At 42.8% G+C, this 25,253-nt stretch overlaps 2 protein-coding genes across 16 annotated transcripts in view; one reads left to right on the top strand and one right to left on the bottom strand.

The window, feature by feature from the left end:
- Positions 1 to 11,679, top strand: part of syne2b (spectrin repeat containing, nuclear envelope 2b) — a 127,343-nt gene extending 115,664 nt beyond the window's left edge. For 7 of the 9 annotated variants that reach the window (XM_053232639.1, XM_053232641.1, XM_053232644.1 and 4 more), the window contains 17 exons: positions 3,046 to 3,208; positions 3,407 to 3,594; positions 3,734 to 3,884; positions 4,234 to 4,416; positions 4,915 to 5,052; positions 5,318 to 5,512; positions 5,604 to 5,889; positions 6,439 to 6,507; positions 7,144 to 7,238; positions 7,706 to 7,832; positions 7,940 to 8,148; positions 8,242 to 8,442; positions 8,600 to 8,728; positions 8,820 to 9,011; positions 9,769 to 9,828; positions 9,916 to 9,956; positions 10,129 to 11,679. In XM_053232639.1, coding sequence (XP_053088614.1) covers positions 3,046 to 3,208; positions 3,407 to 3,594; positions 3,734 to 3,884; positions 4,234 to 4,416; positions 4,915 to 5,052; positions 5,318 to 5,512; positions 5,604 to 5,889; positions 6,439 to 6,507; positions 7,144 to 7,238; positions 7,706 to 7,832; positions 7,940 to 8,148; positions 8,242 to 8,442; positions 8,600 to 8,728; positions 8,820 to 9,011; positions 9,769 to 9,828; positions 9,916 to 9,956; positions 10,129 to 10,327 — 2,626 coding nt within the window. In that variant the 3' untranslated portion in view covers positions 10,328 to 11,679. Of the gene's footprint in view, positions 1 to 3,045; positions 3,209 to 3,406; positions 3,595 to 3,733; positions 3,885 to 4,233; positions 4,417 to 4,831; positions 5,053 to 5,317; positions 5,513 to 5,603; positions 5,890 to 6,438; positions 6,508 to 7,143; positions 7,239 to 7,705; positions 7,833 to 7,939; positions 8,149 to 8,241; positions 8,443 to 8,599; positions 8,729 to 8,819; positions 9,012 to 9,768; positions 9,829 to 9,915; positions 9,957 to 10,128 lie in introns of those variants that run through there. The other 2 variants (XM_053232643.1, XM_053232647.1) reach the window with 2 other exon arrangements.
- A 731-nt stretch (positions 11,680 to 12,410) lies between these two features.
- The window catches only part of esr2b (estrogen receptor 2b), a 59,918-nt gene continuing 47,075 nt past the window's right edge, over positions 12,411 to 25,253 (bottom strand). For 2 of the 7 annotated variants that reach the window (XM_026939147.3, XM_026939146.3), the window contains 8 exons: positions 21,590 to 21,999; positions 20,608 to 20,810; positions 18,868 to 18,984; positions 18,402 to 18,752; positions 18,102 to 18,240; positions 16,535 to 16,674; positions 14,579 to 14,756; positions 13,663 to 14,401 (listed from right to left, as the gene is read on the bottom strand). In XM_026939147.3, the coding sequence (XP_026794948.3) occupies positions 14,125 to 14,401; positions 14,579 to 14,756; positions 16,535 to 16,674; positions 18,102 to 18,240; positions 18,402 to 18,752; positions 18,868 to 18,984; positions 20,608 to 20,810; positions 21,590 to 21,942 (1,758 nt within the window). In that variant the 5' untranslated portion in view covers positions 21,943 to 21,999 and the 3' untranslated portion in view covers positions 13,663 to 14,124. Of the gene's footprint in view, positions 12,821 to 13,662; positions 14,402 to 14,578; positions 14,757 to 16,534; positions 16,675 to 18,101; positions 18,241 to 18,401; positions 18,753 to 18,867; positions 18,985 to 20,607; positions 20,811 to 21,589; positions 22,000 to 22,542; positions 22,802 to 25,253 lie in introns of those variants that run through there. The other 5 variants (XM_034302614.2, XM_034302615.2, XM_034302616.2 and 2 more) reach the window with 5 other exon arrangements.

Consider the following 25,253-nt stretch of genomic DNA (forward strand, 5'->3'; position numbering starts at 1 on the left):
CCTTTTCGGCTTCTTTTGTCACCTCAAATCACAGTGAATGTCTGTGGCATGACATTCACACACACACGCCGGGCAGCTGCCTCAGGCCTTTGTGTCCACTCGCTGTCCCGTAAGTCCTCTGTCTAACGCTATTGTGTCTCTGAGCCAATCAGATTCACTGTTCTGTATAAAACAGTCCTCCTATTGGCTGAAATGGAGCAGCCATTGTGGACCGGAACCCGGGTGTCCAGTGCACTTTAGTCTTTATTATTGGAGTGAGGCAGATGTTGTGTTAAGGCCATCTGCTTCCCACTGTCTCTCTCTCTCTCTCTCTCTCTCTCTCTCTCTCTCACACACACACACACACACACACACACACACACACACACACACACACATTAAACAAAAGTTCACTTGGCTTGGATATATTGTTCTTTAACCCTTTTAGACCTACATTTTTTTTAAATTATTATTATTGTACTACATAGTTATGTGACACTACTATTTTAGGGCAAGATTAATTATTTAGAACAGCGTGTGTGTGTGTGTGTGTGTGTGTGTGTGTGCGCATATACAAATATACAGATGTGTCGAAGCAGAACAGAGTTTTTTTACATGGCGGATTTACAAACTGGGTTGGATAAGCGTCCTAAACCGCATTGTCTCTAATCCACCGCACATAAAGGAAGTGAAAGGAGACGTCTCCGAGTCGAGCTGTTGATCTCGCATGAAGACAGAGTGTGGAACAGGATTAATGCATCAGCGCTACGAGTTCTGTGTGCTTCAGGCACACGTCGTCCTGGCACACTGTCATGTAGCGTCAGATGTTCACAGCGCACAGTCGGCGACCTTGGGGGTATTTTTTTTTTTTTTTTTATGTTTTTAGCAGACAGCAACTCACTTATGTAGCTGCAAGATTATTTTTCTCTCACTGACCCGAATAAATTTATGCAAGGTCACAGGTTGTTAATTAAACATTAAATTATATGAAAAATATGAAATAATCATTTTTATGGTGTTGGTTAAACTGTTGGGTCAGAGTGTGTGTGTGTGTGTGTGTGCGCGCATATTAAGCCTTTTCAGTGGTTTAATCCATAGAGAGCTGAGTGTGTGTGAATCTGTGCATGCTGTGAAAAAGATGACGTATGCTTCATACTTCCTTACGCATTCTTGACCACACTGCACACACAGAGAGAGAGAGAGAGAGAGAGAGAGAGAGAAAGAGAGAGAGAGAGAGAGAGGGAGGGAGGGAAAGTGACAGACCATCCGCAGCAGCTTATCCAGAAAATGCTAACGCTCACGAGAGAGAGCCATGAAGTAGCCTCACCGGTCTGTGAGTACGTACCACCTGCTTGCCATCACAATGAACACACTTATACATGCACAGTCAGCAGGGTGCTCTTGGATGGGGGGGATGGGTTGTGTGTTTTTTTTTTTTTTAGAGGCAGACACACACACACACACACACACACACACACACTCTCAACAGGCTGGCTAATGCTAATGCTGGAGCCTAGTGGTGCACTAGCGTGCATGCATGAGGCAAAGGGATGCACACGGGATGCTGCTATGCATCAGGAATCCTAAAAAAAGAGCTCGGTGCACACACCGCACTGCGTACGCAGCATATAGTGTTAAGCGTATTGAGTCATTATGTTTGCTCTCGTATTTCATCTCTCTGATTCTGCTGTGCAAGATTTCCTGCATTACTGGTGTTTTTTACCCAGCGCACATGCACACGGCATCAGAGTGAATGCAGCGAACGTCACTGCAGCATGTCCACACTGCCACGCACACACTGATCTGTTTTGGTTGCGATGGAACGTCGACGTCACCGAGCAGATGCTCTGAAAGTGGGTCACTCGTGTCTCGACTGGTGTTTGGACACTTTTACGGCTTTGAGCTGTGAATGGACCGTGTTCATCAGGGCTGAATGGACTCGTGATGTGAGCAGCGAGAGGCTTTTGTTGCATTGTTGCAGCTTAATGTCCTCCTGCTTCAGCTCATTAAGGGCTTGAGAATCAGCCAAGAAGTTGAGTCAGGTGTCTGGACATGGATTGAGAAGCACCTCCATGATATCCCAAAATACACACTCACACACACACACACACACACAGTGGTTGTGTATCATGACTTGTGTGTTTATCCCGCTCTAAAACAGGTGTTGGTACAGACTGAACTGCATTCTTCCGTTTCTGAAATACCTGTTATGTTTTACACCTGTGATTAGTCAGTGACCCGACCCTCTGCAGGTCTGTGGTGTAAAATGTAGAAGTTTAGAGATCTTGTGTTGGTCTGAACTTTGTGTAAACACACATCGAGACTTATTTATCAATCTTTTAGTAAAGTTGTATGCAGAGATGGCACCTGTCAGAAAAAAATGTGATACTGGAATTGAATTTGGAAAAGGAATTTAGTTTTGGAAGTGGGAATGTTTACATATTTATATAAAGAGACATGACTGATTTTTCTGTTTTTAGAATCGATTATTGTAATTATCGTATTTAGAGTGTAAATAATTTTTGTGTCAAAGAGTTTAACTGTGAAGTGCTTCAGTTAAAAAAAAAAAAAAAAAACTATTGGAGAAGAGAAAGTGGTATCGTGCCATTTCCGGTTGTATGTAAATATTTTCACAGGCCAAAAATTCTGCCAGATTAAAAAATGTTAGATTTAGATTTTCCTCGTACACATGTGCATATCACTAAACACCAAGCGTGTAAATTACCAAGTGTGCTTCCAATAATGCAGCTCAGATACTGCAGCGTGTCTGCTACCACAGACGCACACTAACTCTTCCTCCTTTTACAGAGCGCCTAATTGTATACTTTTTCCTTATCAAACAGCTAGTATTTATCTGTTTTGGATTGTTTTCTTTTAATTCATTAATATAAAATGACAGATTTTGAAAAAAATCCATGTGTTGAAATAAACTGAAATGAATAATCGGTTTAAACTTGACAGCGTGGTCCTTATTTTTAACCGTAAAATTTCAGTATTTGATAAACATCTAGAAAACATTTATAATAATAATCATATAACTGAAGGGTGATTTGATTGGTGTGTCAGGGTGAGGAAGCTGAAGGAGACTCTGATGATGGTGCAGCAGCTGGATAAGAACATGAGCAACCTGCGCACGTGGCTCTCACGTATCGAGGGGGAGCTCACCAAACCCATCGTGTTCGGTGTGTGTCACAGCGAAGAAATCCAGTGCAAACTCGCCGAACAACAGGTACACACACACCACACACTCACACACACACACACTCCTCTCTTCCTGATTTCATAAACAGGGCTGCAAAGTCTACCTATTAAAATGAAAAAGCTGTCTCTTTCATGAAAAGAGAAAACGTCACAAACGGAGTTTAGAGTGACGAATACTGTATGATGCAGAACCGTCACCTTCTCGGATTTATTTCTGATTGTCCAGGAGCTGCAGAAGGACATCGAGCAGCACACGGAGGGCGTGGCGTCGGTGCTCACGCTGTGTGACATGTTACTGCACGACGCCGACGCCTGCAGCAGCGACGTCGAGAACGACTCCATCCAGCAGACCACACACAGCCTGGACCGCCGCTGGAGAAACATCTGCGCCTTGTCCATGGAGAGGAGGATGAGGTGAGGAAGTATCTCACACACACACACACGCACACAGAGCGAGGTCTGAAACTGCTTTTCTTCCATCAGTTATTTTACTAAGTATTAATGATCTCCATGCTGTGTGTGTGTGTGTGTGTGTGTGTGTTGCCCCCTGCAGGATCGAGGAGACGTGGCGTCTCTGGTGCAAGTTTCTGGAAGATTACTCGCGTTTCGAGGACTGGCTGAGCACGGCGGAGCGCACGGCCGCAAACCCGGCCAGCACGGACGTCCTCTACACGTGCGCCAAGGAGGAGCTCAAAAAGTTCGAGGTGAGCGTTAAGACTCTTTAGGAGCGTGATTTTTACACTGCAGGTGGAACGATGTATCAGTCTGATGATATAATGTGATGAGAAAACTGAAAGAGATGCATCATTAATGCTTTGCTATGCCAGAAACATCATAACATAATATCACACTTTATCACATGCTTTATCAGTTTTACAAAATCGCTTGATGCTTTCATGGAGTCAAAATGACCCTTTTACAAAATAATAAAATATGAAAAAGTTAACTTGTTTACCCAGAATGATTTTTACTGATTATCACTGTTTAGAAGTGCAGTGCTGTAGGTCAGTAAATCACAGTTCTTGTCTCACACACACACACACACACACACAGGTGTTCCAGCGGCAGGTCCACGAGCGCCTGACGCAGCTTGAGCTGGTGAATAAACAGTACCGCCGCCTGGCCCGCGAGAACCGCACAGACACGGCCTGCAAACTGAAGACGATGGTGAACGAAGGGAACCGGCGCTGGGACGAGCTGCACAGGAGAGTCAGCGCCATCATCCGCAGACTCAAGGTGCGAATTTCACTCTCCGGTTTTACACTTTCACCCCCAAGGCGCGCGTCGATGTTCAACGACGTTCGACACGTGATATCTTATCATACAGATCGCTCCGTTATGATGAACGGTAACGTGGACGTTTGTGTATCGCCAGATTCCCGTTAAAATAACTAGCATTATTGAGTTACAAACCTACATTAGTGTGTTAGTTGGGTTTTAATTTTAAGCTGAGAATCTCTGGAGCGATCACAAGTCTATCACATGCAGAGAGCACTAGAAGTGAGTGGCGTATACAATACGACAGCGTTAACGTTAAGGAATTTGAACTTTACAAACATAACTTTTTGAATTGTTGCATTAGAAAATGTTAACTTGACAAATCTTAACCCCTGGAAGATTTCAAGTTTGCAATGTTTTCAACTTTTTACAGTCGTAACACGAGTCTTTAACCTTTAAGAACGTGACGTTGGAAAAGAATCAGTCATAGACGGACCTCTGTTCTGCTCTCTGCAGCACTTCACATCGCAGAGGGAGGAGTTTGAGGGAACGAGGGACGCCGTTCTGGTGTGGCTCACTGAGATGGACCTGCAGCTCACTAACGTCGAGCACTTCTCCGAAAGTGACGTCCACGACAAGATGAGACAACTCAAAGTCAGTGCGAGTTTTACACTCAAACTTAACCTTCTTAGCTAAATATCACATCGGGTTCTCACACTGATATCGACTGAAAATATCTGAAAATATGTTTAGAAGATCAGTTTAAGACTTTTATAAACATGGGAAAGGCTTTTGTGTGTCTTCTATCTGTCAACGTTGTTATAATGAGGAATGTGAAATAGAATTTCTGTGATTTTACGAGGACAGCTCCATGTTTATGGCGTTTGTGCTGAATAGCGTGTACGTCTGTGCCGTGTAGGCGTTCCAGCAGGAGATCACTCTGAACACGAATAAGATCGATTCTCTGATCGTGTTCGGAGAGAAACTGATCCAGAAGAGCTCCCCGCTGGACGCCGTGCTGATCGAGGACGAGCTGGAGGAGCTGCACTCTTACTGCCAGGAGGTGTTCAGCCGAGTCGCACGCTTCCACCATCGCCTCGTCAACACGCGCCCGGTCCGTCTCTCACGCGTACCGTAGACATCATTATTATCATTATACAGTGAAGAAGTTTTCTGTGTTTTAACCTTCAGTATTTCTCCGTCAGGTCGTAGATGACGAGCGCGATTTCTCAGACAGAGACCCGGATATGGAGGACTCGTCAGAGCTGACCGGCGTGTGGGAGAGAGACGTCGACATGGAGGACGCGGCGACGCCGGTGTCCGTCCAGCCCTCGGCGTGTGTCCTCTTCCCTCCTTCGCTCGAGCCGTCGGGCCGAGAGACGCCGGTCAGCGTGGACTCCATACCGCTCGAGTGGGACCACACGGTGGACGTGGGCGGATCTTCCTCACCCGAGGACGAAGATGAGGCCACGTACTACAGCGCACTCTCAGGTACAGTGAGCGCTCTCAGACCTGCCCGTGTCCAGCTTCTAAACTACATGTTTAAAATGGTCTAGGGCATATTTTTCAAAAAATATGTTTAAAATACATTTCTGTAAATATTTTAGATAATTGAAAACCTTTTTTCCCCCAATACTGTATTTATCAAGATTGTTTGTTGAAAAAAAAAAAAAAATAGAATACACATAATAAAACCCACATCCTCCTCAAAATTTCGACAATGCAATAAAGATTTGAAAAAAATATTCATGAAATACAGTTTTCAAAGTAATTACATACTTTTTTAATAATAATTTGTGACAAGAAAGATGTATTTTAAACATAAAAAAAAAATTAATGCATTTTAAAAGTCTCAGTAGTCTAATCAGATCCTCTGCTTCTCCTTCACGCTTCTGCTGAGTGCATCAGTACGTTTTGTTGTAAAATAGCAGGTGTCCTGATTATCTTCTGAATTATGCTCCTCATTGGCTGATTTACAGAAGTGTAAAGGTTTAGAGTTCTTTGTGACTGGACCGTATCTGTGCCGCTCCTCTGTTACAGATGTAGAGGTCACTGAGAGCTCTGAGTCCTTTGTTAAAGCTACAGCTCGAGCTCTGAGTGCTGCATCTGGTAGGCTCCAGCCTGCTGCATGCTACACACACGTGTGCTTCCGAGTGTTGGCCATGAACTGTGTATGATTTATAACCCACCCCCTCAGTGTATCCTGGACTGCGTGTGCGAGAATCCTGTTTAAGTCCCGTAATTTTTTAATAAAGTCGATCTGCCAAGGCGTTTTTGTTTGGTGGCGAACAAGTAAGGAACTTTATGACCACCAGTTGGCATCAAGCTGCACTGAAATTGTCAGATGATGTTATTTAGCTAAGCAATACAACAGAAATCATTTTATATAACAGCAGAAGTTCCGATTTAACACATACTGTATGTATCCTGATGTAATTTTACGTCACATGCTGTCAAAAATCCCGTATCCAAGTCTTGCTGGAATGCTAATTATTAGCTTTAATTCGTAATTAGCTGCTGAAAAACTGAGAAACCACTGAACCTCTTGGCTGATCGACTACAGTAAACATTTTCCATCCTCCTCCTGTGTATTTCTGCCTCCGTTACTTTTCTCAGACGACGTGTTGCACTTAATTTCCGTGAAGTGTTTGAATTTTTTTTTGTTTTGCATGCTTCCTGTTTGACAATGCAACCATGATTCCTATGTGTAATATTAATAACAGTGATGTATCTCTCCTCTCTCAGTGACGGAGCCCAGCTGGCAGGACAGGAAACGCATCATCCACAGCCTGACCTCGACCCCTACACACATCGGTGCTTCTTACCATCCTGAGGGATATGTACGTGTGTATATACACACACACACACACGTAAATGTTAGTCTGTTTAGTGACTTCATCATACTCCACACAGAAACAGCAGGGTGTCTCAGATGTGGGCGTGTCTTTGATTCCATGTACGGACTCATGAGTTTAAGTAGAAGAAGCTAACACCATAGTTTGTAAGTCTTACAAAGTCTTTCCTTTATTTGTAGCTTAACAAAATAGATTCACGTGAGTAACTGGGCCGAGGAGACGATTATCCTTGTGATTACAACTTTCACCAAGGAGAAAGATCATCACATGAGGCATCATTTCTTATCATGAATGCTGAAGAATGTTGACTAAGCAGGGTTGACGAGATGTAGTCATGCTTCCTGTGTTTGTGTCACAGGAGCTAACCTGCACACTATCCTTAGTGAGAAACATGCAGGCATCTTAGATGTGTGTGTGTGTGATGTTTTATTTCACGTCTTTGGTGTGTGCAGGCTAAGCTGATGTCCGAGTGCACCGACAGCATAGACAACGTGAAGCGAGTCAAACACTTCCTGGACGATGACGAGCCGCTCGAGGGTCAGGGCCTCACCATCCTGTCGACTGCAGACAAACAGAGAGGTCTGTGGGTCTCTTTCATGGACTCTGCCAAGACCGAGCCATTTCAGTAGAAATGTTACAGTTTGTTTATAAAAACAACACACGTTTTTTTATTTTTTTTCTGTCAGGAGTGATTGAGAGATGGGAGATCCTCCAGGCTCGAACGCAGGCTAACGCCGAGGATCTCGGCGCTCAGCACCATCATCATAAGTTGACCTCTGACCTTGGAGAGATCACGACCTGGCTGGACCGTGTGCTTCCCGAACTGGAGAGGCTTCAGCGAGGGAAGGAGCATCCGAGCATTCGGGACATGGAGAGCAGCATCTGCAAGCTCAAGGTACAATCAGTGTTTTATTCTTTTACTTGTTTCAACCCAGATGTAGAAAAGAGGATGATTGAAAATTTTTTTTTTTCCTTCTTTACCTCCAAGGAGAGCCAGAGGATGTTCGGCAGCTACAAGGCTCTGATGATTGGCGTGAACCTGAGTGGGCGGCGCCTCCCGCGAGGAGACGGTGCAGAGGTGCAGGAGCTGAAGTTACAGCTGCAGGCAGCCAATCAGAAGTGGACACAGGCCTGTGCTGCGCTTGACGCCTGGGAGAACCAACTGCACCTCGAGCTCTTGCAGTGTCAGGTGGGGGAAACTAATCACTAACATTCTGTAACTTTCAATTAGGGATCAATACAGAGAAGTTAAAGCTTTAAATGTCACATCAAGTAGACAGACTGCATTACAGAACCGGCTTAAAAAATTAAAACAGCTTTTTTTTTTCCTGATCCTTAACCCTCAGGAGTTCCACGAGACGCTGCACTCCCTACTGCTGTGGCTGGCTCGAGCCGAGAGTCAGCGCTACATGGTGAACATTCATGACCCCAATGTGGATGTCGATGTATTGCAGGAGCACAGAGATACACTCAAGGTGTGTGTGCGCGCGCTGTTTCTTTTATAGGCGCTATGCTGTTAATTAGTGTGATGAAGTGGACAGTAAGCATCTGTGCGTTTCCGTGCAGGCGGTGCAGCGCGAGCTCCTGGGCCGGGAGGAGGAGGTGCAGATGCTGCAGCAGATCTCCTCCCACATCCTGCACTTGGAACAGGGTGAGGAGAGCATGGAGGCCAAGGAGAAGGTGCATGTCATTAACAACAAGCTCCGCCTCCTTCTCAGACAGATCAGCCATGACCTCAACACCCTGAAGACCAGACTGGTAAGTACAAGACACTGTTGTGTAGGGTGCACATGTGCGCTTACACACACACTCCACCCTTCACTCCCAGCTGAGAGTGAAGGGCGGGGTGTGTGGGTGTAAGCGCACATGTGGACATACACACCCACTTGAGTATATGTAAAAGGAAGGGTGTCTGCATCTTTTCCTCCCCATGGGACGGGTGGGAAGCGGCGCGTGTGTCGCCAATTGCGTAAAAGTACAGCCAAAAAGACCTCTTCCCACCCGTCCTGCGGGTGGGAAGAGGTCTTTTTGGCTGTACTTTTACGCACTTAGTGACACATGTTGCATCCCACCCGCTGGACGGGTGGGATGTGGAGGATTTGGCTGTATTTTAGACACTTTTGGACATGTATCACTTCCCACCCACTGGGAAGGGGAAAAAAAAAAGAGGTGCATTTACTTACCTCCAGGCTAGTGCAGGTTAGTGGTTAGGCTACAGGGCTCTCACCGCTGCGGCCCAGGTTCGATTCCTGCCCAGGGAACCAACGCCAGCCAGCCGCCCCCACCCAAAAAAAAAGAGGAACAACTTACCTACAGGCTAATAACGCCAGAAGGTAAACATTCTTTCTTCAAGGGACTGAGACACAGCTTCTGAACTCCATACTGTAGCCCTCAGCGGTTTCCCTGCTCTAACACACACTACTCGTAAAATGGTGGGTGTGTGTGGTAGGGCAGGGAAAGCGTACTTTTAATTACCCAATTAACGCAGCTGCTGAATTTTCAATCTGCGTTACAGAAGAGCGAAGGATCATCAGTGGACGATGAACACGCGACAGACCCAGCGCTAACGGACAAGGTAACAACACAGAGCATAAACACACACAACACGAGCTGCTTTGGGAAGAAAGTGCTGATGTTTTACGCTTACCTCTTTTACCTGTAGGAGTCGAGAGCTGTTGAGAGGAGACCTTCTGCAAGTGCTAAGTATGTAATCGAAGTGTGTGTGTGACGGTAAAATAACAAACACATCGTCTTGTGTTAGAAAATCAACCTGTGTTTGTTTAACATTTAAAAGTCAGTCTAATTTGAATCTGGTGTATGAAAGACACAAAGCGCTAACAATTCAATCACATCACTTTTTTTTTTTGCGGTGCAGGAACGTTTCCCGCAGCAGGCCGTTCCTATACCGGGTTCTGCGAGCTGCATTTCCCCTTCACCTGCTCTTCCTGCTGCTGCTAGTGCTGGCGTGCCTGGTGCCAGCGTCGGAGGACGATTACAGCTGCGCTCTGTCCAACAACTTCGCCCGCTCCTTCTACCCCATGCTGCGTTACACCAACGGCCCTCCGCCGACATGAGCCACTAACCCCAACCCTGATATTTAACACATCTACACCATTCGTAGTAATCATGTGACAGTCAGTGTAAAAAAAAAAAAATCCTATTTTTGGAAGGAACCATTAAAAACAAAACATCGTTACTGAAAATCAGTTTAACAATTAAGATATTTTTCATATTTACACACGATACCTGTATAAAATGTCGTCTTGGCGTCGGACGTTCCATTATTGTATTTTTAATCACAGAAAACTCAAAGCCGTGAGATTTAATAAAATACCAAGTGGAGATCGACTTACCCTTCTATTTTCACAAAGTGCATGCGCGTAAAGATATTTTTAAAATCCTATAAAAGGTACTGACTCATCGTGAAGTATTAGTGCATCGCTGGTTGTAATCTGCATTTTTCTCTCGAACAAAGAATTCTCATGTTCACGTTTAGTTTTTCAGACGCTGAGGATGATGAGCGATTTAGATAACGAGGCTATAAGAATATATTTGGATACAGAAAGCGAAAAAGAAAAAAAAAAAAGCATTGTATATACGTTGTACTTCTTTAGACTAATCCAGACACGTTAAACTGCTGGACTACTAAAACCGTCTGCTTGTTATATAGTTATTTAACAATAATAAAAATAATATTTTATTTATTTCTCACACCAGCTGTCTGGCACCTAACGAAAGCCATAGTACAGACGCACCGAGAATAAGAGTGTGTACAGTTTTAACTATTTATGATTATGATGTATAGTTTAAAGTCAATTTGTATTTCTTGACAAATAAAGCTGTTTAGTCAGAGTGCATTGAAGAACTGGTATTTTTTTTATTTTTATTTTTAATTATTATTATTTTTTTTGTCTAACAGTCTGGCGAGATTGAATAAGTACTACGCCACGGACAAGTACAGTGATTTTACGACACGATAAATTACGCTTTGCCACACCTCATACACGTCGTCGCCGAGTTATTTATGATTTAGACAACTTTTTTTTTTCCTGTTATCATCAGGAGAATGCTGCTGAGACAGAATACACATGAATATAAATCACATTTAAAAAAAAAAACACTTCGACGTTTAAGGCCTGAATACACCGATTTTGCCATCACTGTAGTTAAATAGTGCAAAATATAAGCCTTGGAAGTGGCTCAGAAATTACGTCTTTATTCTCATACTTTATATTTATAGTGCAAATATTTCGCTGCTCATCAATCATATAAATTAGATTAAATCGCATTTCAGTGTTTAGGCGCGTAACGTTTTACGTACTATATGCATTGCATAAAACATATTTACACCCTAAAGAGGGTTTTTTTTTTTTTTTTTTTAAAACAAGTGTTAATGTCGCGAATGCAACACGTTAAAAAATTAAAACTTTTTTTTTTTTAATTGATTTGCAATATTGCCATGCTACAGATTTGGCTCGTTTCTTCATTTCAAGCTCTCTGACCCCGTCAGAAACAGAAACGGAATTAGCGTACCTGAAATGAATTTACTTTTATTAATTCTACGCAGCGCAATAAACGCGCTCGTCAGAGTTACGTTATTTAAACACACCCACAGCTGCGTCATGGCGTAGCTAGTATCATATTAACCATATTAACAAGCCGGGGGTAAATTTAGTTAGTTATTTAGTTAGTAGCTAAGAATCCAAATTCTCAGATATTTTAAAATGGAAGGAAGGAGTAAGTTAATGTAGCACATTTTAAGATGCGTTTTTTTTTTTTTTTTTTTTTTTTGTAGCTGCCATATTGGAAAGAATGCAACTGTAAAAGTAAGTGGATTAAAAAAAAAAAAAACATCAAAAAAAACCTTTAAATTATTATTAAACAAATTTGAAAGAAAATTAAATTTGCATTTTTAAATAGGTTTATTCGAATCCCTTTTTTTTTCTTTTTCTAATTGAGCCATCATCATCATCAGAGATCAGTCTGCGTGTAAACGTAGCTACGTTGCTGAAGCAAAATCAGGATCGAGTATCCAGGCCTTAAATGTTTTACACTCTCCTGTGCAAGTTTGCAGCAAAAAAAAAAAAAAAAAAAAAAAAAAAAAAATTAAGAAACAGTAAAGCTGTGAAAACTACACACGTCTTCATTGCATTCATGTTTGTTTTTTTTTTTTTTGCAGCGAGTTGTTGCATCAACGGATTCTGCGATACAGTCAGGTTATTTACAGCGGCTGAGACGGCGGCACAAACACAAACAGTGTTGATTTGGTGTTGAGATTTCCGTACCTTGGCTTTTAGAAATTTACCAAAAAAAAAAAAAAAAGTCCCTTTTTTTTTTTGATTCGAGACTTGGTCGTGATCGATTGAGTGAAACCGTGACACCTGTGTGGAGGAATCGTGCGTTACCTCAGGGGTAATGTCCGTATAAAGTCCGGGGGTCGTTCCGGGGTTTCCAAACCGAAGGCGCTTGGGCAGATCCGATCCGATCCGATCCGTAAGTTCACGTCACACGCTCCTGATCCTCCCGTACAGAAAGGGAACAGTTAAAGAGTCCGCTCATATCTAGCGCTTTAAAAAAAAAAAAAAAACATCTCCTCTCAGTTCAGATGTACGTAGCACCACAGAGCAGGAGAAGGAGGGATGGAGGGAGGAGTAGTGCAAAAAAAATAAAAAAATAAAAAATAAAAAATAAAAAAACAGACTTGGATTGTAGGATTGTAGTGTATTTTCTGGACTACCAAACACCCAAAAAAATATTTCACTCTATAATGGTGTAGTCTATTCTGTCCTAGTTTAGCTTTTGTCTCGTTAGTGTTGCACTAAGTTCATCGCTGTTCTGTTTCCTGAGCTTTAAGACAATCGTGAGGTTCTCGTTACTCTAACTGACGTCTTCTTTCTTTATCACTATCGATGCGAGGACAGAAGAATTAACGTCAAACATGCGTGCCAAATAAAACCACGTAACCCTAACCACCGAATGAACATCTCGTTTCAATCTGCTTCACAGAGACGTGCTATTAGCATACACATTCAAATTGTTCATTACTTTGTATATAACTGGATTATTTGGATTGAGTTACTGTTTATGGGAAACATTTTTTTTTTTTTTAGATTTCAGATTAACTTTAAAATTAATCCAATAGGATTCTGCTGCTTCTGATGGTCATGATGTTTTGACAATAAACAGGAAATTATTTTCTGTAACACAACGTAAACACTGAGTGTGTGTGTGTGTGTCCTTACACACACCTGTGCTTTGATACACGAGATACTTTTAATTTAGAATTAATTTCTCAAAACGGACATATTGAATCCAAGTCTTAAAGTATTATTATTAGTATTATTATTATTATTATAATTATTGGCTGTACTTATAAGCACCAGCACACAGCAAACATTACTGCTGAAACCTTATCTTTTTTTTTTTTTTTTCGGGTTATTGCTCGTACACTGACGCTAATTTCCGGTAACACGGCTACGGTGTGTGTTTATTGTTAAGTTAGAGCTATAAAACTATAACAAGGGGGCAAACTAGCATACGTGCTAGAGTAGCAGGCCAACTGTAAACGCCTACAATTACTCTTTACTACAAAAACAATTTCTGTATCTTATAGTCCGGAAAATACAGTAACTATAAAGAACCTTCGCCACATTGTGAGCAGGAAATGAGCTGCAATGCATTCTGGGTCACCTGATCGAGCTAGGGCGGACCGAGGAAGCTTTACTTCAGTAGCTTAAATGTGAAATGGGAAAGAATTTGGTAGCCAGAGGGACGTGTGTATCCATGGACGAGTCTCTGTGTGTGTGTGTGTGTGTGTGTGTGTGTGTGTGTGTGTGTGTGAGAGAGAGAGAGAGAGAGACTGGGATAGCACTCACTCCTGGCTGCACTGTGACTCGTTCACCTGTGTGAGTTGATGAGCGACGGGACTGTGGATCTGAGGGGGCGTGGGTGTGTTCGGCGAGGTCACTGGGGTCACGACCCCGCGCGTGTTCAGCGCAGTCTCTCGGGTGGCGGCGTCGGAGCGCGCGCCGCCGCCGGACATGCGCCTGCTGTGAGCCGTGTTGGCGTCGAGCATCTCCAGCAGCAGGTCATACAGCAGCACGACGTTCTTCCGCTTCATACTGGAAAGGTGCTCCATGCCTTTGTTACTGCCGACCAGAAAGGAGAGGAGAGAGGTGCATTATGGGTAACACACACTGACGAGTCGAATAAAGGATTTAACTTGGGATGGTGCTACAACTACAACTTGTAAAAACCCGTCACGGTTCATGCATCTGATTAGGTAAAGGTTCGAAACGTAAACCGGAACCGGAGGTTTGCGGTACCTGAGATGTCGGATATGCGAGAGCAGCATGAGGAGGTGAGCGAGGCGGGCGGACTGCTGCTGCAAGGATAAACCCGTTCGTGAGATGGCCCACACCAGCGCGTCCGTCACGGCGTCCAGCAGCCGCAGCAACTTCGCCCTGCTCTCCAGATCCTTCTCACTCTCCGACGACGACACGTCTGAGGAACACACACACACACACACACACGCACACGTTTCATTACAGGGTAAATGAAGGGCATGTGATTTATACAGACTGTCTAGCGGAAAGCGTATACAACTGCAAATAAAGCAGAGTCGTAAGAGCTCCGAACTGCGACTGAAAATATAAATTTGAGAGTGACGAGAGAGACCGTGCTGTTATACGCACGCAACTGCAATGTTTAATTTATTAATGAAGGCCATGTCTCACATTTTTTAACGGCTTACAGTTAATGCTGTTGAACATCCGAGAGACAAGTTAGTTCCTGTTCTCAGTTACGTTATAGCTGCGATAAACAGTCAGTCCTTCATCAGCCTCTCTCTCTGTCTGTCTCTCTCTCTGTCTGTCTCACTGTCTGTCTCACTGTCTCTCTCTCTGTCTGTGTCTCTCTGTCTGTCTCTCTCTCTGTCTGTCTCACTGTCTCTCTCTCTGTCTGTGTCTCTCTCTGTCTGTCTCTCTCTCTGTCTGTGTCTCTCTCTGTCTGTCTCTCTCTGTCTGTCTCTCTCTGTCTGTCAATTTCAATTCAGTGTGTGCTTTATTGGCATGACAAAATATTTTGTATTGCCAAAGCAACATACAACAGAGCAAGAGAAGAAGAAACTGAACAAGACATAAAGTAAAAAAACAGTAATGCAACATCATATATATTAATGATAACACAGTCTCTCTCTGTCTCTCTCTCTCTCTGTCTCTCTCTCTCTCTCTTTCTTTCTGTCTGTGTCTCTCTCTCTGTCTCTCTCTCTGTCTCTCTCTCTGTCTCTCTCTCTGTCTCTCTCAGAAAACACTGAGAAACCTGCAAGCGTAAACTCTTGACTGTTACAAATCACTCACACTGGAGACTCCTTCCATTAACGTTAAATAAATGTCTCCTAAAAAAAAAAAAGTCACCATCAACCGTTTTTAAATCTGTTGATTATTAGTCTTAGATTACGTGGAGCGTCAGCCGTGTAAGTCCCTGTGTATGAGCTGCGAGTATAGAAACAATAACGGATTAGATCGCGTGCATTAATTAACGTTATCCTATCGTTCACGTTACAGTCAGAACTGCTGTCCGAGCCGTGCTGTTATACGAAAATAACGCACACCTTCTGACCAATCAGATTTGAGAATTCAACCGCACTCTGGTATAATATTAATTAGCTGGCCAGTGGTGACAGGGAAGGGAAGACGGACTTAAATCACAGACAGGAAGTGTTTCAGAGCTTAATGGCTTGTGTTATTGTTTGTCACAAAGCCACTGGTGACTGAAGTTTTGCTTTTTTATTTTATTTTATTTAAAATATTTAAATTTTTAGGAACGTCTGGCTCCTTAAGCTCCTTTTTTTGTCTAGAGCCCTGAAGGAATTTTTATTTCAAAACACTACAGAGGACAGATCTTCATTCTTCAAAAAATTTGTCTTTTTTTTTTTTTTTTTTAAACAAAGTTCTCAAAATATCTTTTGCAAGCAGAAAAATAAAAATAATTAAGATACAATACAGATACGGCTCACACATGACTTTTAAAACAATACGTTTTTAAACAATCCAGCAAAGTTTAATCAGAAAAATCAAGACAGTTATGTTAAAACACAGTGCAGCTGAATTCACTGATGTGGTGGGTGTGGCCTAATATTCTAATGAGCATGCTTGATTGACATCTCTCAGTCCACCGGGAAGTCAGAACTAACCCGAGTTGGCACCAAGACCAATCAATCAACGCATGACCAATGCATCCAGGTACACAAACACAAACACACAGTTAATAGACACACTCACACATACTAGAGTTGAGCAGGATGAGCGCTTTGAGGCAGACATACTCCTCCTTCTGCAGCTTCAGCTCTCTGAACCTGGAGGAACCGGCCAGGAGCATGTCAAAGATCTCCATGATCCCCTCAACACAGCTTCCCTCCTCCCTGAGAGAGAGAGAGAGAGAGAGAGAGAGAGAATGATAAGGATAGAGAAGAGAGACAGAAAGAAAGTGAGAGACACAAGACAGATAAAGAGATAGAGAGAGAAACAGATAATGAGAGATAGCGATAGAGGAGAGAGAGAGAAAAAGATGGAGAAACAGAGATATATAGATAGAGAGAGAAAGAGAGAGACAGAGATAAATATATAGAGAAATATAGAAAGATAAAGAAAGACAGAGTGAAAGAGACAGATATATATATATATATATATAATAAAGATGGAGAGAGAGAGAGAGAGAGAGTAAAAGAGACAGAAAGAGAGAGCAACATAGCAAAATATACAGAAGCAGAGATGGAGAAGAGAGAGATAGAAAAGATCGAGAATAAAAAAAAAAAAAGAGAGAGAGAGAAATAAAGACAGACCAAGAGAGAGAGAAAGTGGCGAAATAAGGAATGTTATGTCTTTGTTCATAAACTATTTAATAAAAGTTAAGCAAAAATAATTTCCAGGATGTGCACCAGACTTCATTTTTAAGAAATATCAAGAAACCAATTACAATTTTTTTTTATTATTATTATTATTTTTGTTTTTAACGTGCATGAGTGTCAATGACACACACCAACAGGGTGAATCAGAGAGGGCAAGAATGAACGCTTCAAGGCTGAAACACACTGCAACGGTTGTGCAGGAGGTCCACAAGTTACGATATAAAACATCTCAATTTCCTTTGTGGCATTGAAAATCCTCAAACACACACACACACACACACACACACAAAGTGTATTGATAAGAGTACATTAACTATGTAAGAGTGGTGTTGGCAAATACGCTGGTGTTATGGGAACATTCCAAGGTTAGTTAAGACCTTAGCGATAATCACCGTGGAAGTGTGGAATTAAATTCTCACACACACACACACACACACACACACACACACACACACACACACACACACACACACACACACACACAGTGTGCTGTAAACAAGACATAAGTGCATAAAGAGATGCAATTCTCAAGGTTAAAACAGACACACACACACACACACACACCTGGAGAAAATGTGGTTACGCCAAAATCAGCACCGTTAAACAGTGATGCTGTGGTTTTATTTTTTTTTTCTTTTTAATACAGTACTGTGGTACAGCTAACATTACAAGATGTGTGAAGTTTATATTATTATATAACATTGTGCTTTATACTGTATATTGTGCTGTTGAATTCTGGATTCTGATTGGTCAGAAGGTGTTAATTAACAGTAGTACAGCTGGAAAAAAAAAAAAAAATCCCAGGTTTATAATAAATGTGCTCGTTCTAATACGTTAACGGTTCTCCGGTAGCAGCTCGTTCACAGGGACTTCGGGTAACCGGGGTAAAGGTGGTGTGTAATCGTTGACACGGTGAAGTTTTCTGTAAGCAGAACGTTTACCTGTTGAGTTTGAGGTCCGGACAGAAGATGAGTTTTCCAGGATGATCGATAGACCTCCACATCAGGCCCAGCATGAGCACCTCCAGCCAGCAGCACTCTAACAGGTGCACCTGATGGGCCAGGCTCAGCTCCACGAAACCTGATGAGAACAGAAGAACCGCCAGCGCGCAAAGACACATGCACACACACACACACACACACACACACACACACACAGAGAGCAAGTTTCCATCCACAGTTACACAGAATATCACTTTCAGTGCATGCATTCTGTAATTTTTTTCACACTCGCACACAGACCTGGGATCTTCTTGGCCCAGCTGATCATGAAGACGAGCTCCTTGTCGGCGAGCTGCGTGAGCGACATCATCACGGTGCTCTCCGTGTACGGTTTCTTCATCTGCTGCCTCAGGTAGATCTGCGGCGGCTCCGCCTCTAGGATGCAGTGCACCAGCTGCTCGGGGGACAAACCAGAAAACCCGCTCTCCGCTGGCACCCTGGGGTCCGGGAGAGAAAGCGAGAGATGGAGAGGGGCGTGAGGATGTCTCTGGGCTTGACCTCCGACCCCCGCAAGCCTGGCCGAGCCGTCTCTGATCTGGGCGGTCCGGCGGTGGCGGGAGACTCGATAACCACACCGCTCACGCCGTGCACCTGCGATTTAAAAATAAATTTTTTTTTTTACAAAAGTGGAGTTAAAGGGTTGCTGACACCAGGCTCGATTCTGAGCACGGGGAAAAGCGAACAGAAATTGAACATGGCAGCTTACCGCACTTCATCATGCCCACTTCGTAGCACTTGCGTAGACGGCAGGCTTGGCAGCTCTTGCGGCGGTTCTTGTCGATCGTGCACTGGTTGGTGGCTGGACAGATGTAGTCGTTGTGTCCTGAAGCGGATACAGAGTGACACTTTAGTCTGTTTCACTATCCTGACACACTGCACTCGCGTAATTCAGCAACAATAAACGGACAAATTTCCCCTTCCATCTACTGCCGCTCATCAAACTAGCGCTGTCTCTCAAACTGCGTATTTGTGTACTACTCTCTCTAGAGAGTTACTGAGCACTAACACTACCCGGGTTTCCTATTTCAGTTAGTGTTTGAATTTTTAAACACCTCTCATGTCACCTTCAAACCTACTGAAATCTCTGTTTTGCGTCCAAGTCTGCTGAATCTTCTAAAGTAGTAAATAGTTTTGAATGTAAAGTCCGAGTTTTCAATGTGAGACGCAGCCCATGACAACAATCACGATGACTGCGGAAAGTTTTAAAGACAGACAGAGCTCAGAGTTTAACGTCAGTGTGCATAAAATCGCTAAACATTTTAATGTTCCACTTAACAAACAGGGATGTTTTGGCTCTGATGCGCCATCTAGTGAACGCCTCTCTTAGATCTTACGTGAGTAAATAAGCTACTTATAGAGTGCGTGAACAACGCCGCTCTGCTTCTCCATGCTCCTCTGTTTCACGTTGGGCCGCATCACACCGCCCCGGCGTGGATTATTTTACTACAACCACGACATACTTCCCACTAGACTGGTAGGTCAGTGCAATTAATATAGCTTTGGGTTTTCAGTCACTTATGCTACACATACGTATGTTAATGATTCGCTGAAATGTTACAATAGTCCTGTACTATAGAACTGGAATAAAAAATTAGTGTGGTCAAGGCCTGGGATCACAGAAAAGTCATAATGTCTATTTTGGGGGTCGTTTACACAAGAAGTTGGGGACCCATCGATATAATGACATATTATTCGTGTTATATACCAAGTGTATAAACTTTTACACGGTGATTCAAAAGGATTTCACTGTTAATGGACGTGTATCAGGCAAAATAAGCGCCCAGGGCGAGTCATTTATTGTCGTTTCGCCCAATTGAGTAGAATAGAGGAGTCACAACATGACACAAGCGGGCTTTAAACTCAGAAGAGAACAACATGCACTCCATGAGGACCTGCGTGTGTGTGTGTGTGTGTGTGTGTGTGTGTGTGTGTGTGTGTGTGTGTGTGGGGATGGGGTGGGAGATTCAGAAGAAAACAGCCAAGCCAAATTTCATCCTACTCTGCACTTCGAACAGTCAACATTCAGCTTGGCAAACTACTCACCTTCAGTCATACAGGAATATCTACAGCTTTTTTTTTTTCTGTCTGACTCAAATACTGCTTTCAGTTTCTCTCTGAAAGAGGTGTCTCTACTGAACACATCTTTAAGACTGACAGAAAAATAACACCCACTTTAGCCACACCCTGGCTCAGGCTGAGGACATTCTGGCATCCATGTGTGCTGTCGTTATGTTTCGATGTTTCTGTCCTGCACGGACCACTGCGAGCGAAAACCATTAACCTTTGCTGTTTTTCATAAATGTTTTCCTCTCTAACTTACTTGGCATGAGAATTCAAAACAAAGCAGGCTGTTTAAATGGGTAAAATGCATACAGCTGGAAAAGATAAGTACAAAAGGTTATTTAAAAAAAATAAATAAATAAATAAAAAATTTTGGTTTTGGTACCTTGAATGCTCCTCTTGAAGAACGCCTTGCAGCCCTCGCAGGACCAGACGCCGTAGTGGTAGCCTGACGCGTAGTCATGACACACAACACAAAAGTGCAGTTCGCTTTTGGCCACGGCGCCCGACGACGAGGAAGAGGAGTTCGGAGCTTCGTCGCCGTCTTCCGTCCCCTTCCCGAAGAGCTTCGAATGAGACAGAAAAGAGCTGTGGAGAGAAAGAAAGAGTCAAATGAAACACACCACAAATTAACAAAATTCAGAAGACTAGAAACAGCAGCCTTGTCTCAAATGAGCAACAAGAGAGGTTTGTTAAGTAAGGAATAAAACACTTCGAGTTGTGCTGTTATAGGAAAATAATCAACGATGGTACGGTGTGATGAAGCAGAGTCACTGTTACCATCCTATTGTTGATTATTTTCCTCTAACAGCAGGCCCGTAAGTGTTTTATTCGTCTTATACCACAGCAATTCATCAACGATTACAATTTTTGAGTTTTTCAATCAATTGCACGTCGTACTTTTATCCGTTTACTTAGAAACCGCAAAAAAGCGTAAACTCTTCTGTCCATTAAAAAAAAAAAAAAAAGTCGGAAAACTTTCAAGTTACAGCTTTACCCTCTGAGCGCTGACACTGGAGACTCCTTCCATGAAGGTCTCCTTAGAGAAAACGTCACCGTATCAAAGATCAGCCATAGATTATGCGGAGCGTCCGCCGTATATTTCCCTGAGAACGAGCTGTTGCTATAGAAACGATGAGGTATTAGAACGAGCGCGCTAATATAAACCTGTGGTGTGAATCGCAGGCGGCACTACTGTCAGAGAAAAATAATCACCACCTCCTGACCAATCAGATTTGAGAATTCAACAGCACTGTGGTATAAATACAAACAGTAAACATTTTCGCACTGATGAGAAATCACGTGATGTAAGAAACGGCTTTATTAAACAATTTGAGACTGAGATTCGTTAAGCCCCGCCCCTTCACCTGTTTCGACCCGCGGCGTGTGGCTTGGCGTCGATCCAGGCGGTGTGTATCTGTGGCTCGCTGTATGGCAGCGCGGGCGGGCAGTGCAGGGCGAGAGAGGGCACGGGGTGGGTGCTGTGCGAGGGCCAGAAGAGCGACGGGCTGAGCGGAGGTGCCATGGCTGAGTTCTCGGGCACAGATGGACCGTAAAATGACATCTCGGCGTGACCGTTATCTGCATACGGAGAAGGGATACACACAGTTCCTCGGTCCACCGCTAGAGACGTAGGATAGAGGGAAGGAAAGAGAGGCGATGCCTCGTCCTGATCCATGCCCTTTGCTAGCTGCAGGGTCGGGGACGACGAGGAGCTCATCGTGGGGTGAAGAATTCAGACGAGGTCCTGGCTTAAGGGCCTGTGACCATCATGGAGCTGAAAATAATGTAAAAAAATTCATTATAATTCATTTTTATGCAACGTACGCCTTCATACACTTATTTGCAGTAAACATGCACAGCCTAGTCCAAATTACAACGACCCGAAACAGATCACAGGGTAAAGAGTAAAACAGAAATAGAAAATAACCACACACACACCAAAACAGATGTATTCGATCAGCCAAGACATGCTTGTGTGTCCAAAGTTTGCTCCGTTTATTTATTTATTTATTTATTTTTACTTCAACGGTTTTAAATCTCATCTTCATGACAATGTTAAGTGCTTAGAACAGAGTGTAACAAACAGAAGCCAGAGTCCTACGGGACATTTTTATTAGGGCTCATCCAAATCTGTCATCACCTCCACCCTCCCAACCCCAAGAATCAAAACAAGTCATAACTGGAAATTAAGGGAGAAAAGGAACCAAGTAAACTAGCAAACTTGTAACTAGGAAGTAGAAACAAAGGCAAACCCTCAGGAACATGGTTCAGAACTGACATATACAAGTCTTTGGAAGCAACACAGAAGAGTACATACAGTAAAAATGGAAAGCTTTCCACTAGATGTTGGAGCGTGGCTGTGGGGATTTGTGTTCATTCAGCTACAAGAGCATTAGTGAGGTCAGGTGTTGATGTTGGTGAGGAGGTCTGGGGTTCAGTCGGTGTTCCAGTTCATCCCAAAGGTGTTCAGTGGGGTTGAGGTCAGGGCTCTGTGCAGGACATTCGAGTTCTTCCACTCCAACCTTCACACACCACGTCTTCATGGAGCTCGCTTTGTGCACAGGGGCATCGTCATGCTGGAACAGAGTTTGGGCCTCTTAGTTCCACTGAAGGGAAACTGTAATGCTACAGCACACAGAGACTTTCTATACGATTGTGGGGCAACAGTTTGGGGAAGGGGTCACATGTTAATGGGTGTGATGGTCTGGTGTCCACAAACGTTTGGCCCTATAATCTACTCTGACTTTGAAGAGGGTCACGTTGTAAAACACGTCCGAAAAGACCTTAGACCTCCTCGTACAAACTGTAACTTCTTCGAAACAAATAAATCTTTTTTTGGGGACGGGGCGTATATGGCTCTAGAGAACATTTGATTGAACAACCATGAAGATTTGCACAAATTTGAAAGGACTATAAAAATAAAACTCATTTTTGTCATTTTTTCTGTCATAGTATTGTATCAGGGTCCATCAGACTAAAGGAACAGGTACAAAAAGCTAACTCGATTTTGATTTCAGGGGCACTTCATGGAGCACGCGCATCACCCACTGAGAGGAGTTTTCACGCTGTCACGTGTGTCGTGAAGAAACAGAATGTACAGTGCTTGGTTAAGATGCTCCTCAGACCTCTTAAGGTGTAGTTTGAGATTTAAATGTACATTCAAACGAGTCTTGTGTGCCTTTAAGCTTTCATTTTTACGTCGATAATCCATATCCGGATATAATCCTGTTAACAGGGTCGAGGACACACGGGTGTGTAAATGAGCTGAAGCAGCTTTTACTTCCCTACAAAAAAAAAAAATTCCAAGTATGACCCTCTAGACTGAATGCTGGGGCGACTTGAATCGAAGATTTAGAATAATTTAAACGACAAGGCACAAGATTTGCACAATTAGAAACGCAGTTTAAAAAAAAAAAAAAAAACGTTAGCCTTATATCTCCAGTCCAAAAACTGACTGAAGAAGCGGCAGAATTCAGACACCAGAGACAGTAAGGGAGACGTTGTGTAAATATTCCCCTTGTCCCCAAATTCTTTCTTGAGTAGGAGAGACTGATAAAAATGTGAAATAAATAAATCGCACGCTGCCTTTTTCTGCATGAAATGGTAATGACACATGGGCGCCGTCATCTCAGAGAAAGACGAGAGCTACTTTTTGTTTTTCAGGTCTTGGGGTATTTCTGTGAAACGGATCCTGGGTCGACGTATCCTCAAAAGACAGTTACTTTAAGTGCTCTTTATGGAGAAAATCTGTCCCAGACAGGATAACTGGTCCATAACAGACTTATTTCACCACTTGTTATGTCGCATCGACGCGGTCTGAAGCCCATTACTACTATCGAGTGCCAGATCAGTAGATATAATCTTTTTTTTTTTTTTTTTTTTTTCCCCCGAACATTTTACATTACATTTTAGAATCCATCACTGGACTTTTTCCTCTCTTTAAAATGGCAGAAATGAGACGTGTGAGATAACGGCCTTGAACTGAGGGAAAAAAAAAAAAAAAAAAAAATCTGTGCTAAAGGTCTTTTTTTTTTTTTTTTTTTTTTTTTTTTTTGCGTAACAGTGTCAATAGACACAGACACGCAGGTTGAGGGTCAACACCGCTACGGCTTGTGACAGAAAGAACACACTGAACTGCACTTATCACAATCCGGAGCAGAAAACAAGAAAGCATGGAATGAAGAAGAGCGATCCGTCTATATCCGGGAAACAACATTTCAGCACTCGGAGAGAGCCAGACTGTGTGTGTGTGTGTGTGTGTGTATTTGTGTTTGTTTTTGTGATGCTAACTGCGTTAAGTGCAACACCGCAGGATACACATTAACGCACAGCACAAATAAAACCCAACACCATTCCCAGTGTCACATCATGACTGCGTTAATGACTAAATATCTGTCATCTAATACACTAAATACTACATTTACATGTTTATGATGTGACTACTCTCTTAATTCACTCTGGTATAAAAAGAGATACGAATAAAATCCTGTTCATACACAGGACTGTAAATTCTGTTCGCTAGTGACTTTTTTTCCACCCAAAATTTGCCTTTTGTTTCAAACTGCCCATCCGAACTTGAAAATATTTAAAATGTTTTTTTTTTTTTTAACTGAAGCACTTCAATGAAAAAAAAAATTAAATAAGGAAGGAATACATAGCTAAAAACACGATTTCAAAAACCATTTACATTGCAAATATGATATAATAATTATAAATATAGTACAAATCGATCCTAACGAAATAAAAATACATTCTATTCTCTTTACGTTTATGCAACATTTATGGAAGGAGTCTCCAGTGTCAGTGCTTTCTATCAGTCAAAGTGTTCAGGGGGAGTGTTTAGGAAAGAGGAGTTTATGCTTTTGAGAGAGAGAGAGAGAGAGAGAGAGAGAGAGAGAGATTGGGGGGGGCGCTAGTGAAGCAACAACTGTTTATCGCAGCTATAACGCAAGTGATAACAGGAACGAACTTGTCTCTTGGACGTTCCACAACATTAACTATAAACCGTTAAAATGTGCATTAACAAAT

Source organism: Pangasianodon hypophthalmus, chromosome 3, assembly GCF_027358585.1.
Source record: "Pangasianodon hypophthalmus isolate fPanHyp1 chromosome 3, fPanHyp1.pri, whole genome shotgun sequence".
In the NCBI taxonomy this organism is placed as follows: domain Eukaryota; kingdom Metazoa; phylum Chordata; class Actinopteri; order Siluriformes; family Pangasiidae; genus Pangasianodon; species Pangasianodon hypophthalmus.